The sequence below is a fragment of the Nilaparvata lugens genome, chromosome 4 (assembly GCF_014356525.2).
Source record: "Nilaparvata lugens isolate BPH chromosome 4, ASM1435652v1, whole genome shotgun sequence".
In the NCBI taxonomy this organism is placed as follows: Eukaryota; Metazoa; Arthropoda; class Insecta; order Hemiptera; family Delphacidae; genus Nilaparvata; species Nilaparvata lugens.
In genome coordinates this window covers 32,117,943-32,135,813 of record NC_052507.1, presented here as the reverse complement: position 1 = coordinate 32,135,813, position 17,871 = coordinate 32,117,943, and the positions used below count along the sequence as shown (strand labels likewise).

General features: G+C 32.4%; 1 protein-coding gene across 1 annotated transcript in view; it reads right to left on the bottom strand.

Annotated features, from left to right (window-relative positions):
* The window catches only part of LOC120351146, a 49,103-nt gene extending 32,635 nt beyond the window's left edge, over positions 1-16,468 (bottom strand). The window contains exons 1-3 of the mRNA XM_039427338.1: positions 16,395-16,468; positions 16,053-16,264; positions 4,616-4,701 (exon numbers count right to left, since the gene is read on the bottom strand). Of these exons, the coding sequence (XP_039283272.1) occupies positions 4,616-4,701; positions 16,053-16,233 (267 nt within the window). The 5' untranslated portion in view covers positions 16,234-16,264; positions 16,395-16,468. The remainder of the gene's footprint in view (positions 1-4,615; positions 4,702-16,052; positions 16,265-16,394) is intronic.
* Positions 16,469-17,871: the final 1,403 nt, after the last annotated feature.

Sequence of the window (17,871 nt, the reverse complement as noted above, 5' to 3'; positions counted from 1 at the left end):
TCTCTAGTTATATCTGACGATTTACAACTTAGTCACACACCTCAAATAAGAGATTATTTTACTATGGGTAGACATCGTAATATTGATACAGCATATTTAATTCAAAGTTATGGTGCAACACAAAAACATTTCACCAGAGATAATGCAAATATGATTGTTATATTCAAAATTGATCAATTATCACTCAAATTAATACATAGAGACTATATGGGTGAAGATATTTGCTTCAGAGATTTCAGTAGATTGTGTTCAAATGTGTGGAATTCAAAGAAGCATAGTTTTCTTACTATTATGACTGAATGTGTAGCTAATAGTGGAAAATATAGGCAGGGTCTGGATAACTTTATTGACATTCAGTAGAGAGTGAGTAGCAGTGAAAGAATGAGGATTTCTCATAGAAGACAAAACGCTAGCGTTGCTCTAATTGATAAGATTAAGAAATTGAGGAAAGTTATTAGAGATAAACATAGAAGCATTGTACATTTTGAAAAGCAATCTGACGATTACAGAGAAAAAACTTTTTAAACCGATTATCACACCTCTAGTTGAAATGGGGAAAACTAAATCTTCTCACCAATCTGATCAGAGTTTTATACCAAAAAAGAAGGAACAAGAGGAAGAAGAAGAAGAAGAAGAAGAAGAAGAAGAAGAAGATGAAGACGAAGAAAGTATGGAACTAGGAGAAAAACATGATGATATTAGTGAAACAATAGAAGTTGCATCACCATCAGCAGCTGAAAAAGATCTAAGCATGAACGATTCAAGTATATTTAATTCAACTAGGCTTGAGAGTGATACAAGCAGCAAAATAAAGAAGATAAAGAATCAAGTGCTTGCACAATATTTGTATACATTTCATAGTGAAAAATTGGATAACTTGATTCCTCATGGAATTTCCTATGATTCTGACCGAAAATAATTATATTTTATGGGTGAGATGGTTGTTAGCTTTGATAACTACTTCTTTTATATTGATAACGAAAAATTCCAAATTACACATGGTCTATTAGAACTGTTATTTGCCCCAAGACCAAATTCATATCTCTTTGATGAAAAAGATCTAAATAAATACAAGAAGATTTTATCAATAACAAAAGTTCATTTGGATAGACGAGGATATGTGAAACGTAACAGTGGTGTAAAGTCTCGCTTAATTCAAATGCTGTTTCCTGTTAAAAAAGCAAGTAAGAGAGGTTCAGGGTTATTGAAATTTGCAAAAAATACTTCTAGCAATAGAATTTACCAATATTATGACAACTATGATGAATTGGTTCAGAGACTTCATTTATTAAAATCATCAAAACTTGCTGGACACTCAGGTCATGATGTTGAGATTGCATCAATTATAGAGGAATTATGTGAAGGTAAAATTATTGTTTAGTTGCAGAATGAGCGTGCACAGATTCGGAGGTAAAAGCGAGAGTCACTGCGAAGAAAGAGATTGTATGGAATGAACCAGATCTTGACAGTTTTAGTGAGAGAATAATCCAGGCAATTAATCAACAGGGTGTTAGTGAATCTCTGCATTTGTATTTAGATTCACAATTATCTAATATAGTTAAGAATATTGGATTGAACAAGATCGAAAAGGAATACATCTTCAGTACATTACAATCTGACAATATCGATAGGGGAGTTAAAGAGAAATCTATCAATTTGGAGAATTCTCTACATGATCTCAAATCAACAACAGAGATATTCAGATTGCACTTGAATACGATCAACGATAATAAAGTTGACAAGAATTATTTGGATGAGAAATTGAAAGTTATCTCAGACAAGATTAAAATATTTGCAAGTATTAGATAGAAATTATCTAAATACCAGATTGAAACAGCTTAGCACAGAACTTTTTACTAGAGTAAATGAAACTCATTCATAATCGGTTGATAAGGAATATTTGGATAAAACTGTGCAGGCATTGAATAACATTGTTATAACAAAACAAGAGTTTGAAGATTGATTATCCGCAATGACTAATACGATAAAGACAAATCTTATGGAGGGGATTGAACAATTTGTTTCAAAAAACGATTTAAATACATTGCTAACTATGTTTAGAAAAACTTATGTATTGAAAAATGATCTGAGTAGTGAAATGCAAACATTTATTAAGAAAGATGAATTACAAGCTACAGTCAAATCAATTCGTGAGGAAATAGCATCTTCAATTAAAAATACTGAGAATGATGAAGTGACAAGATTACAATGTTCAGCTGCATTCACCGATTATCTCACTTTATTTATACATCGAATAGCCTACCAAATAGTTCGGAACTACACGAGAGTTAGCTTTCATATGAATTGGATTGAGGCAAAACAGCATAATTTGACAGAAGATCAAGTAGAAGGTTTAAGTATCTACGGGAATGTTCTAAAACCCTCAAGTTAGAATCACATCAATCTTTAACCGATTTCCACTATACAAATTATTCGGAAGAAATTGCATGAGAAATAGATAGCTACATTCTATTTCAACGTGAGAGAGTGTTCTCTACTTCACAACCATTTTTTCCAAGGTGAAACAAGATTATGCACGAAACGTGTTAATGGTCGAATTTGAGATGAATTAGAGCAGAGATGCATTTGTCCTTGTGAGCTCTGTGAAGTAAAATTGCAAACGTGCCAATGATCGAGTATTGAATTAGGCCGGAACCGCATTTGTCCTTGTAAGGTCTCTGAAGTGAAATTTTGAAATGTGTTAATCATCAAGCGAGAGGAGAATTGGTGTGTAATGATAATGTCCAAGGTTGTCTCACAGGAAGCTTGTATATGATTGTAATTAGTATATCCTTATCTATAAACGTTGCTACATTGTGCTGTGAGATGAGTGAAAACTACAACAAGAAATGACACACTTTGATATGCCAATTTTCAATGAACTTTCATTGGAGATATATCCCATTAAAGCATTACATAATGTTTTTCAGTTTGATTGATTCTATGTTAAGAATGTAAGATTTGGTGAGAATGATTTAATTTATATCAATATAGATTCAGAAGACAACTTTGAATTCACTCTTTTTCCAATGACGCTCCAGCCATAAAATATGGTCTTACAGCCTCCAACCAGATGTCATTTTGAAGTTTTGGGAATGAATATTCTACAACATTGTACAAATAAAATTGGTGTTTGTTCACTCTGAATACATTTACAGAGTGAAAAATAAAATGTTGTCCCCAAAAATCTAATTTCAAGAGTTTGAAGTTATATTCATCATAGTAAAAGTTGATGGAATTAGACAAATCTTTCGGATATTGTAGAGTGATTACTTCGGAGCTTCCAGATGGCTGAATTGATCCGATATCCTCGACATTATTAGAATTACAGATGATTACTTGGAAATCAACATATTTTTGCCGCCATCTTGTTTTTTTTCATGATGAAAAACATTTTTGAGATTGCTATCATGGATAATCTCTTTCTACACATAATTATAAAGAGATTAATACCATTCCCAAGTCTGTACCTTCAAGGAGTCATGAGTTACACGGTTTTCTAATTGTTGGGACTGGCATTTGGTGGAAAAATCGTGTTTTCCGCTGCAAACAGTACTTTTTACTCTTTTTCCGATGACGCTCCAGTCGTAAAATATGGACTACAGCCTCCAACCAGATGTCATTTTGAAGCTCTGGAAATATTCTACAACACTGTGCCAATAATACTAGTGTTTGTTGACTGCGAATACATATACAGGGTGAAGAGTGAAATATTGTCCCCCAAAAAATGTATATATGTTTCAAGTTTTTGAAGTTGAATAAATAATGGAAAGAGTAGTCGAAATGAGATGATTCTCTCGAACATCATTGTTTGGTTAATTCTAAACACTTTGGTAATAAAACCAATCCGATATCACTCACAATAACTGAATAACAAGCGATATAAAAATTTGTCAACAATGACCGCCATTTTGTATTTTTCAATGATGTCGAATATTTTCGTTGTCTCCATCATCAATATTCTTATTCGTCTTGTTGTAATGAAGAGATTGAGACCATTTTCAAGTCTCTATCCTAAAGTAGTCATGAAAAAATCAATTTTATAGTTCTAGCTTGTTACCTCATGCTTATGGAAATACGCACCAGAAATCATGCAGGGTTTTCTTTGGAGGGCGCTGGAGAACTCATTTTTCGACGTACAGGGCATGAAGATATATAGTTCCAAAGGTGAAAAACGCTCTAAATTTCATAGACCTGAAATGTCTCTGTATCTCTTGCACAAAGAAAGTTATAATGGAATTAAATTTGAACAAATTTAGAAAAAACGTTTTTTGGGCTTTTGAAGGTTATAACTACAAAAAATATGCGTTTTAGAGGGAAATTTTATGAAACAAAAATTGTAGAGGAACATTTTAAAAATATTTTCGTCTAAAAAACGGTTGAATATCTCGAACGGTTATTGAAATACAAGAGATATAGCAGAACCCTGAAAATTTTGGTGGCCATCTTGTTCCCGAGGTGTTTGCCTGTGATTTCGACTTATCATCACGATCCTTATTATGCTAGACCCAACGAAGAAATCGGGACATCTTCCACAGCTGTTACTCAAAAATGACCACGGAATGACATTTGCGCCCGGACTAACAGTTATAGGAGTTCAAAGATTATGTCTTACCAAGCAGCACATGCTCAAAATCTTCATCATAAAAACTTTTGATGAAGTTTCTGGAAGTGGACTCACAAAAATAAACTCCGTTTTCTCTAGAAAAGATTGATTTTTTTATTTTAAACAAATGATATAATTTAAATGAGAAATCAGTATAAAAAAATATTAATATATAGGTAATTAATCTATCTAAAATTAGGCATTCCTATTTGGAAGAGAATACTAAAGTTTTAACACAAGGGAGTAGGGTTAACGGTAAAGTATCATGGGAATTAAGTAACTCCATTCAAATAACATGAGTGGCATCTCTATCTGAACGCTTGCGTTGGATGTTGGCAGGAAGGTAGTATACAGACAATACACAATCTAGAGCTGTTATTCACCGATAGTAGATTTTTATTTTTATCTGGTTGTAAATTAAAGCTGCGTTTACATCAAAGTTATTAACAATATGTTAACAACTTAATCCTTATAGATTCTATTATAGTCCAGTCAATATAGACATGAAAAAGGGGGTGTGCTTGCAATTTATATTGTAGTTCTGATTTTCTAATATATTATTTGGGTACATAAGAGAGAGAAGTCCAAAACCAATCTCTTCATGCAAAATTTCCTAGTGCTAGATACAGAGTGGCCCAAAAACCTCCTATTTTCGGCTCATTTTCCAGTTTTCAGCTATTTCTGCCAAATCTCGTAATTGGACAGAAAATTTTGCTCCCGCCTTTTTTTTCAAATTATAAAGTTCTGAATAAAATGAGATCATTCGGAACTCTCTATCTCTAATGAGTACTGAGTTATGATTTTTCAAAAATGAGTGAAATTTGAAGAAATAGCTATTTATGTATTAAGAGCATAATGTGCGACTTTATCGCTCGTGCAAAACAGTTATCACACGATGCGAAGTGGAGCGTGATAATCTTTCAAGAGTGATAAAGAAGCATTTTGCGGGAATTACATACAAAAGTTTTTCTACAACTGCCCAAACCAGTTAAATTACTTATATCGGCGGAGTTACAATTACCGACTTTTTAGGTTAAGATCTAACCTTTTGGCGAGCTGCTTACCATCAGCTGATTGGCGAGCATAAAGAAACTCTTCTGCACATGCGCGAATGATTTGCGAGCGCAAAGAAAATTTACTGCGCATGCGCAGATGGTTAGCGAGCGAAAAAGTAGATTCTCCTCAGAAATAAGCTGTTTTACGAGGAGAATTGAGTATGTAAATTCTTTTTTTACGCACAGTTGTATGAAAAATCAATTTTGATGAATTTTAGTTTTTGATCAACAATATCATCAGATTCTTACCATCTAGATTTACAATTCAAAATCCCTCTGGGCGTATTTTTGTGCTCTACAATCTGAGATCAGGTAGAGCGCTCTATCTTATAAAGATTTCCAGGTACACCTGACAACAATGCTCCTTGTATTGTCAAAAACACCTCATTTTCAGTTTTAACCATCATCACCAACTACATTGTCCTCACATTGATATTTCGCACAATGACATAAAGTTCATGATATTATGTTCTATGAGAATCACCCATTAGATGAACTTCATTTCAGTATTTCCAAGTGGAGAGGCGCGCTCAAGGACATATAGAAATTAGCTTTGCTCAGCTTTGAATATAGAAATTTGCCATTTTTTGGGTATTGAAATATGGGCTTAAGTACACTCAACATAACATTTTCCATTTTTCGACCGAATTTGACTTATGATGCATGATTTTGGACCGCCTTGACGAGCTGAGAAGAATGAAGTGTAGTACGGTACGATGGAATCTGAGCACTGTGTCAAAAGTTATAAGTGTTTGGAATTTTGATCCATGAGGTGTCCTTAAGCGCGCCTCTCCACTAGGAAATACTGAAATGAAGTGCATCTAACGGGTGATCTTCATAGAACATAATCTCATGAACTTATGTCATTATGCGAAATATTGATGTGAAGACTATGTAGTTGGTGATGATGGTTGAAGCTGAAAATTAGGTGTTTTTACAAGTGTGTTTACAAGGAGCATTGTTGTCAGGTGTACCTGGAAATCTTTATGAGATAGAGCGCTCTACCTGATCTCAGATTGTAGAGCACAAAAATATGCCAAGAGGGATTTTGAATTATACATCTAAATGGTATCAATCGGAAGATACTTATTGTTGATCAAGAACTAAAATTCATTAAAATTGATTTTTTCTTCAAATTTCACTCATTTTTGAAAAAACATAACTCAGTACTTATTAGAGATAGAGAGTTCCGAATTTTTCTGTCTGAGTATGAGATTTGGCAGAAATAGCTGAAAACTGGAAAATGAGCCGAAAATACGAGGTTTTCGGGCCACTCTGTATCTAGCACAACGAAATTTTGCATGAAGAAATTGGTTCTGGACTTCTCTTATGTACCCAAATAATATATTATGCCGTGCTACCAATTTTTCCTTAAATTGGTTGGAATAGCATTTAACACCTATTAACCTAAGGATAGTTGTCGGCTCCAATGAAATAGATTCTTGATAAATTGTGAATGGATCCAGTTTCCTATGAATGAGAAATCCAGTTTTCAGAGCAAATGAACTTATAATCTTCAGATGAATTTATACAAATACACAAAGAACTATATCTTAAGCCTAATTATTTTAGAGTTACTACGAACTAAAATACTTATCTAGTTTACAGTTGAAAAACAGTGGCTATTGACTTGAAGACACAAATAGCTATATGTTAACAAAATAGAACACAATAAACTGTTTAAAACGCAATTTAAAACATTAATAAACGAAAATGATTCAGAGCAAAATTTTACAACAACACAAAGCCAGCCATTTTTCTAGAGAGGGCTAGAACAGGAAAAACCTAAGTTACAAATCACAGAGCCAACGCCTTGTTCGGTATAGATATTACAGACACGTCACCAAAAAATTATAACTTACAAGTTTAGAATTCACATTCTACATCTGTTCTCAATAAAACTTTATTTTGAAACTATTATTTTAAATTTTTATATATATCTCGATTTAAATAAACCATTTATCTAGTAATTTTGTTAACCCTGCCTCGGTGACACCATGGAACAATGCAACAAACATTTACGATAATAAATTCTCCGTCAAAAAGTTTGTCCGTCTATAGATAACTCTGATATTTACTATAAAGTTCCATAGATCTCGAATTGAAGATTCGATTCCAATGTGAGAAAAAATGTAATATTACAAATACCCCCCTCTTAACATAAAAAAATTTTACTGTTTGAAAATTTAAAAAAAAATTACATTGACCCAAATGGAAATTTTTGAATTGTAAATTCGAGAACAGTAACAATTTTTTCTATAAAAATATTACATGTTGTCCTATAATATTGAAAATTATTATAAAAATTCATCAATAGCATTTGTTATATGTTTCCAAACAATATTTCAAAATATAGAATATCAATATTACTTTTGATTTAGTTTTATAATTTAAAGGAAAATATCTCAACAGAAAGTTTAATATGTAAAGAATAGTTTTTTGAAATTGCACATAAATTTAATAGATAGAAAAATTCAATTTTTATTGCATAAAAGAAATTAGTATTTTGAATGAAAAATGTATTATTATTATTATTTATTTATTTTTTAAATGAATTGATGAATTGTTACATTTAATTTTCACATAAAATTCCAATAAATAAAAAAATGTTCATTTCTTTCACTATTGACGCAGTTGATTTTATTGATGCACATTTTGGAAAACAGTCCGTTAAGGCACTCAGTATGATTTTCAGTTAAGTGTGACTCCAATGTGATGACGTTAGTGTTGGGCTGATCTGGATGCACGTAGTGTTGGGCTGATACTTGTAGTCAACTGATGCATATCAAACTCGATACAGGTGACATCTCAGTTAGCATTGCTTCATGCTTGTAGTAGACGGCTGCATTCCAAATTCAATACAGAGTCACGTAATTTTTTGTATCATATTTGTAATTATACAATGTACATTTCAGGCTTGAAATGACAATGTAATTCGTTTTTTGGAAAAGAGATAGACGCTGCATACAGGATTAATTTAGGTGAGGATTAATTTAGGTAAGGTTTGGTTTTTTGATATTTTCAGCTTTCAAGGTTTAGAGTTCTGCATACAGGAATAATTTAGGAGAGGATTTTTGAATCAATTCTTTCATGATACTGTGACTGTTATTCTGAATTCAAAGTTGTGAATGTGAACATGGATGGCAATTACCACCAGGTAATGTAGTAGTGTTGAAGTTTGAGATACAAAGTCAGCAATAAGCGTTGGCATTGTTATTGGCGTATGCTTTGGTGTCGGCATTGATTTTGGCATTGGCATCAGCATTGGCGCAGGCATAGGCATTGGTATCAGCATTGGCGCAGATATTGGCATTGGCGCAGGCATCGGCGTTGATTTTGGTGTTGGCATCAGCATTGGCGCAGGCATTGGCGTAGCTATTGGCATTGGCGCAGGCATTGGCGTAGCTATTGGCATTGGCGTAGTTATTAGTGTTGATATTGGCGTAGTTATTAGTGTAGGCATCAGCATTGATTTTGGCATAGTTATTGGTGTTGATATTGGTGTTGACATTGGCATAGTTATTGGCGTTGGCATCAGCATTGGCGCGGATTTTGGCATTGGTGCAGGCATTGGCGTAGCTATTGGCATTGGTGTAGATTTTGGCGTAGTTATTGGTGTTGGCATCAGCACAGGCATCGGCGTAGTTATTGGCGTATATTAGTGTTGGCATCAGCGTAGATTTTGGCATAGTTATGTCACACTAGTTCGAAAATCACCAAATGTTCTTAACACTCTTCATGGCATTCACTTGTTGCTGATTTCGAGATTCACATGATAACTTTTTCAATGTTAATGTCTGTGCTGTACCTGTTATCTTAAAATGCTTATAAACTAAGAAGAAAATCTTGATTAGGCTATCAATACAATCTAATACACATGAAAATTATTTTTAAGTATTTATGAAATTGTAATTTGTTAACATCCTATTATACAGTCAGCAATACATAAATTGTGAAATATGGACATATCAATGATAAATTTAAAAAAAATCATTTTCATCTATTCACTGTTCAAATATCAAAATTTAATCCATTCTTCAAAATAGAAATAGAATTTCATAACACTCTGTATCATTATCAAAATTGTAAAAAACATCAGATCATCACAACAAAAATTAATTTCAATATATATTTCAATAATTTCAGACAATTGATCTTCTATTCACAATCATTTCATAATATATCTGCATTTCATTATCATTTAATATAACATTTCATTTATAGCATGTTCATTTCACATTTATGATTTATCATTCAGGGTTTCAAAATTATTTAGTTCTAATTTTGTGTTCAAAAATTGTATAAAAAGCAAATTATTTAATATTATTAATCATCGTTGTTGGATACTATAGTTTATTTCGACTTTTCAATGTTCTAAACACAAACTACATTTCATGACAAAACTTTACTATCAATCATTAAACAAGAAACCATTCAAAACATCAATAATATTTTGCTTCAAAGGCAAACAATATTCATAAGTAATCTGCATCTATGGCAATCAACATTATTAATCATTATTTTTGCATCCATGGCAATCAACACAAAAAATATTATCTCATTACTGCCTCTCTAAGTCATAACCTCTGTTATTCCTTCTTTAGGCAATAATGGGTTTTCATCTCAAAAAACAATCACATACCAGCAAAATTCTAATCAACAAACCCCATTAAAAATTCTACATACACTCCAGCATCCATTTCAAACGATAATCAATCATATCAAAATTTATAGAACAAACAAATTTAAAAATTTTGAAAAAAAATATCAATTACAAAACACTTTAGAAAATTTTAGCCTTTAACTCATTTCAATTTATAATATAACACAACGTTTTTATTCAATAAAAACATTATTATTCAAGCTAACTTTCATTAATACATCACATATATATGGCTACAGAATTCATTAATACTTTCAAATTTGAAGTTTATTTATTATAATAACATAATTTATAATTTAAAGACTGTATAATAAGTACAAACATTTCAAGATTATAATACAAAGATGATCAAGATGAAAAATGGGTAAATAAGTTCCCTAAAAAATACAAACAAGAGAAAAAGAAAACTGGGTAAATAAATTCCCTAAAACAATACAAAGAAGAGAAAGATTAATTAGAGCCTATCCTACATGTCAGTACTGAACTTTCATGAGGAAGTATATTTAATAAAATATACTACTATGGAATTTTGTAAATTCCAAGTATGACTCTAATCTGTTATAATTGTGAGCTATCACTCCCACAAAAACAACTGGTGAAGGAAAAAAAAAAATATGTTGACTATTGTGACTGGGTGGATAGTTCCTAGATGTCTGTAAGGCAATGTGATAGCAGACTCTAGTATCGGACCACAAAAACAAAAGTATGCAAAAGTTTTTACAAACATTTGATGTTGCAGTCTTAAGGTTTTTATATCGCAAACAAGTAGGTCAGATAATCGAGTCCAGCCGTATGTGGTTCACGCCCACACCTCTAAAAGAATCACACCTACTTGTCTACCAAAAATCCAAAGTATTGGACAGCAAAGAAAAAATAAAATGCAAAATGGGTTAAAAGCCCAGAAGAAAACTATAACCTAATTACATATGGCTTATGGCACGATATGCAATGAAAGATGAGAACATGGGACATAATTGCTCTGAAAAACCTAATTACCTAATATGATACCTAAAAAAAAATAGACATGATTAAAATATGTAATACATGATGAAAAAATATACCGCAAGCAAACAATTATTTACACAACAATGGATAGATTTTAGAAAAGTTAAGTTTTATCAACAATTTAAAGATTAGGAAAATAAGCTACTAATTCAACTTCTAATATTATTTCAGAAGAATACAAATTCAAATGACTATGGACAAGATTGGTTAAGATATGCATCATAGAAGAAATTTACTGAATATTACACAAAGACAGGAAAGAATCGAAAATTGAAAAGATTAAGGGCCAAGAAAAATAGGCTACAGAAAAGAAAAAAGACACAATTATGGACTCTTACCATACACTGTGTAGCGATTATGCTATTCTGAATCCCGGCATAACACAGGATTCCTAATCATTGTGTGCTGGGGAATACCCTTTCATCATGTGATTCACAGTCATCATCTTGTAAGTAAGCAACTTGAAACAACCTTTGAATACTAACACATCAATGGTGACTTTGTGTTTTGTTTTCTTCAAGAACATGATTTTATTCATGGGTTCATTTGTTTCAACAAAGCCATTTTGCTTACAAAAGTTAGTCATGTTCACTTGAGAATGCATTGCATACACCTTTTCAATTCTCAGTTGAAAGTTGAACTCATCAACTTGACTCAAAGCAACATTCATTTTGTTTACATTATTCCTAACCTCTACAGAAACCTGTCTCATGTAATCATTCACTTTGTTCATAGTTTTCCTAACCTTCAATGTAGCAATATTACTTTCATGATAGTTGACTTTCAGTGAAGACAACTCCCTACCTACTTCTTTATTCAATTCTACTATCTCACTAGGGTTGATTTTTTCAACAACAGTAACTAGGCCTACATTGTCAGAAACTTGAATGAGTTGATCTTGTATCTTAACACTACTATTATCATGCTTCAATTTGCTTTCATCTTTATGATTTTCACTCAATGTTTCATGTGCATTTTTCAATAGAAGGTTTATACTAACCTGCTCTAGTCTAATGCTAGCAAATTCTTGCTTCATCTCATCAAACCTAGCACTTTGATCTTGTTTCAAATCATCAAACTTTTGTGTTAAGAATGCTATAAGATTCGTATCATTTTTAGCTCCTACCATACTTGTTTCATTTGATATTTCTACTACTTTCTCATGACTTGTTACATTTGAAACGTTTTCACTTACAGCTACACTATCGTTTGAGTCATTGTTTAAGGTTAGGTCTAAATCTTGTGATTCTTCATCTAAGTTTTGAATGTTTTCACTGGATAAAACTTCATTATTTTTATTGTTCTCCATCTTGCTACTGCGTAAAAAATATTTACTCATTAGAACCTGAACTTTCTCGAACCGATTTCCCACTCAGCAGCATCTCCCATTCATAATTCATCAAGATATCTATCATACCAATAATTTTTTACAACCAGGGATATATTTTGTAGTTTGAGTCCCACACCAGGGCGTACCATTTGCCGTGCTACCAATTTTTCCTTAAATCGGTTGGAATAGCATTTAACACCTATTAACCTAAGGATAGTTGTCGGCTCCAATGAAATAGATTCTTGATAAATTGTGAATGGATCTATCGCCTATGAATGAGAAATCCAGTTTTCAGAGCAAATGAACTTATAATCTTCAGATGAATTTATACAAATACACAAAGAACTATATCTTAAGCCTAATTATTTTAGAGTTACTACGAACTAAAATACTTATCTAGTTTACAGTTGAAAAACAGTGGCTATTGACTTGAAGACACAAATAGCTATATGTTAACAAAATAGAACACAATAAACTGTTTAAAACGCAATTTAAAACATTAATAAACGAAAATGATTCAGAGCAAAATTTTACAACAACACAAAGCCAGCCATTTTTCTAGAGAGGGCTAGAACAGGAAAAACCTAAGTTACAAATCACAGAGCCAACGCCTTGTTCGGTATAGATATTACAGACACGTCACCAAAAAATTATAACTTACAAGTTTAGAATTCACATCTACATCTGTTCTCAATAAAACTTTATTTTGAAACTATTATTTTAAATTTTTATATATATCTCGATTTAAATAAACCATTTATCTAATAATTTTGTTAACCCTGCCTCGGTGACACCATGGAACAATGCAACAAACATTTACGATAATAAATTCTCCGTCAAAAAGTTTGTCCGTCTATAGATAACTCTGATATTTACTATAAAGTTCCATAGATCTCGAATTGAAGATTCGATTCCAATGTGAGAAAAAATGTAATATTACAATTAAAAAATCAGAACTACAATATAAATTGCAAGCACCAATGTATATAGTGACTGGACTACTAGATTGAACTTAACTTATCATACAAATGATGAACATATGCGCTTGTCAAGTTCCATTCAATATAATAGAATCTATGGTGTAATCTTTGATGTAAACGCAGCTTAAATTTGAACAAGCTGTTTGATGCAGAAAATTAGAATAAGCAGAGTTGAAAAATATATTTGAATGATAGTAGGCTAAGTGGAGGAAAAGTTGTATATAGATCTTGTCATTGGTCGACATCAAAGTAGAACTTTTTTCCTAGATGTACAAATAACTTACTTAACTATCATGTCATCAGAAAAATGAAATAAAATTTATCTCAATTTATTTAGAAAAATTTTATTTAGTCATGAAAGGAGCAGCGAGCCATACAGATCCAGTGAAATGCATATTGATTAGTACGTAGCTCTGTAGTTTATTATGTATACCATAGTATTATGTAGACCAAATTTGACTTATGATGTATGATTTTGAACCGCCTTGATGAGCCAAGAAAAATGAAGTGTAGTACGATGAGATTCGAGCATTGTGTCAAAAGTTATAAGTATTTGAGTTTTTGATCCTTGAGGTGTCCTTAAGCGCGCCTCTCCTCTAGGAAATGCTGAAATGAAGTGCATCTAACGTGTGATTCTCATAGAACATAATCTAATGAACTTATATCATTGTGCAAAATATCACTGTGAGGACAATATACATGGTGATGATGGTTGAAGCTAAAAATTAGGTGTTTTTCACGATACAAAAGGAGCATTTTTGTTGTCAGGTGTACCTGGAAATCTATATGAGATACAGCGCTCTACCTAGTCTCAGATGGTAGAGCACAAAATTACGCCCCGAGGGATTTTTATTTTTACATCTAGATTGTAACAATCGGGATATATTGTTGACCAAATACTAAATATACAGTAATCAAAATTGATTTTTTTTCCTAAAATTTCACTCATTTTTGAAAAATCATAACTCAGTACTCATTGGAGGTAGAGAGTTCTGAATGATCTCATTTCATTCAGAATTTTATAATCTTAAAAAAAGGCGGAAACAAATTTTTCTGTCCGATCACTGGATTTGACGGAAAACTGAAACTGGCTGAAAACTGGAGAATAAACCGAAAATACGAGGTTTTTGGGCCACTCTGTATATAGCACAAGGAAATTTTGCATGAAGAATTCGGTTCTGGACCTCTCTCATGAATCCAAATAATATATTATGAAATCAGAACTACAATATAAATTTCAAGCACCAATGTATATAGTGACTGGACTAATTTTCTCTGCGTTACTTTTTAATGAGTCCAGAGTTTTGTCACTGAGAAAACTTTTCATAAAAGATCTTTTGATCTACATCTATGATAATTCCCATTCAATATTTACTCCTACAGAACATTCATATAATACAAGATATGCATCAGCAGTAGGTGTAAACACAATACAAGAAACAAGATCCTTTTCAAAGACAAATTGCTTTTACATTTCTCATATTTTATTCCGAAATTTCCTTCTCCGTTCCAACCAGAATAGATTATTGGATGTAGTTTCTACCTCTCCGTTCAAGTGGCACTTGAAAAACTGGATGTTTGATATCAGTGAGGATAATGCCGTCTCACTCATTGTTACTGGGGGTGCACGTGTTTAATTCAATTAGGGCGCCTTCAGAGTGATTTTTTTTCTGTTCTGTCATGCTTGTCTGTTCTGCTTTTCCTGACTTGTATTTGTTATTTAAATTGTAGCGTTCCTCGCTATTCCTTGGTTTTCATAATCTTTTATTTATAAATTTAAAATTATTTATAATTTAGTTTTCCACTTTTTTCAATCCCTTCTTAATGCATAAGAATTATGAATTATAGATTCATCATTGAAAATTATTTTAATGTAGTTTAGATCTCTAATAAAAATCGAGATCTCTCTTTATGATTATATATAAAACGCATATTGTTATGATAACTCGAGCTTACGTACAGGCCTTTGTTGCCTATGTAAGCTCTTTTCTATCTGATACAAGAATTTTTACAAGAATAAAATTGTGATAGCTCAAGAGTTTTATTGTTTAGTATAGTTCTACATTTTGTTGTTTGATTTTATATCATATCGTTTCTTGAACTGTATAAACTTTATTGCTTAAGATTCTATGTAACTGCTTTGAATTGTATTCAGAAGGAAAAATAAATTAAATTGAATTAATTGGTAATTCTGTTTATAGATTATTAAATTCTTATCTTTTGTAGTACAATCACTTGATATTTTCTTCCCATCTATATATCAGTATTTTAAGTTATCAGAGAAGTTGAATGAATTTACTTTGATAATTATAAAACTTCTGCAAGTGTACTGGTAATATTACTTCACGCAAAATGTAATAAAAAAAAAAAAATTACCATAATGATATTTCTTTTTTTAATAAAGATATCTTACTTATATTGCGGGCTGCAGAATGTTTTAAGCGTGCAGTTCTGTTTCCGAGCTTCTTTGACGTAAATTTAGATGATGATTGATGCTGATCATTTGATGTGTGCTGTTGCAGAAATTTGCTATAATTTCCATCAATAAATATTTTATCTGTCAATGTAGCGCATGAACGTCTCCTAATTCCCATGAGAAGCTTATGTTTTTAATTTTGATGTTAGCTGAAAAGTAATATTTTGATGTGAGAAACTAATCTAGCTAAACTAAATAAGAAACCTTTAAAATAATAAATTATTCTATGAGATACTTTATTTGAAAAAATTAATTTAACATCAATGATTTCTTACTTACATTACCGCGGTACTGGTATTGTAAAAAATGTTTATTATTATTTTGTAAACTTTACGTTAGGTACGATTTACAGTACGGTAACTATATAATCATGTAACTATGGTTACCTATATAGTTACTGTAGGTATGATTGACTAGGTATAGAGGTAATATTTTATTTCTATTCAAATAACTAGCTTGCCCGGCGAACTTCGTACCGCCAAAAAGTCAATGTATCTCATATAGCCCATGTCACACTTGAATTTATTAGGTGAATCATGAATTTTATCTGACAATCAATATTTTCATTTAAATCTCAATACAGACTTCCTATGTGCTTATTGTTTATTGTTTTTGAAGGGACGGATTCAAGGATCCAAAGGTTCAAAGAACCCCACACGTCAACCGAAGCTTATTGTGTTCCCAAGTAGTATGTTAGGAAACCAATACCTATGTCCTTTACAAGAACCAGGGGTTTTTCCCTATACTAACATTCCATTCATCACCTGGTTGCAATCCTTGTCGCAATCCAGTGTGATACGCTTGGCAGTCTCTTCAGACTGATTAGTCATCGTGACCTACGTGAGTTCCACTCCTGGCCATTTTGTAGGTCCTTCCGCTGAGAGAGGGGACGCCAAACTGCTTCTAGGGCGCCCGGCGCCCGGCCACCCTCGACTCAGCCTCTTGACCCACATTTGTGCCTGGAGTTTCACCCATCTCTGGTCTCTTGGGTTTATCTTTTTGCCCCTCCGAAACTGCCCTGATGGGGCAGATCCCGTGGGTTTGATGTCAAGGCAACTTCTGGAGTTGCCTTGTGGTCCATTTTAGTCGCCTCTTACGACAAGCATGGATGCTGTGGGTGAATTCTGGTTTTCAACACATTCTTGAGTAAGATGATGTAGTCGAAGCCCCCAACCCACAGGGGGCTCCTATGTGCTTAGTTATGCAGCATTTATTATTCCGAAAACATATTCTTCTCACCAATTGGTAGTAGAATATCAGTAAAGTGTTGAATTGAAAAAGAAATAGATAGGTTAAATCAGAGTTACAAAGATGAATTTGGGGCCGGTTTCCGAGCTCGGGATTTGGCTAAGTTCTAGACTTTAAACAGCTGGAGTAAGAAAATTGGCTTTCCGAAACGGGGCGTAGTCGTAGTCATTGTCACGTTTGAATTAAATTTCAAAAAACTAGAAAATTGAACATAAAATAAAATAAAGAGAAAGTAGACTAGTGTGAAGTTTCAGCTGTTTTGAATTATTTAGAAATGTATAATATAAAGGATTATAATATTATAAATTATATTTATAATATAAAGCTAATTTTCTGACTCCAGCTGTTTAAAGTTTAGAACTTAACTAAATCCCGAGCTCGGAAACCGGCCCTTAGCCTATGTTTTTACTTCCCTTGCCCTATTACTATAGGCAAGGAAAGTATTGCTTTACGAAAAAAATTAAGGTACCCCAATTTCTATACGTTTCAAGGTCCCCTGAGTCCAAAA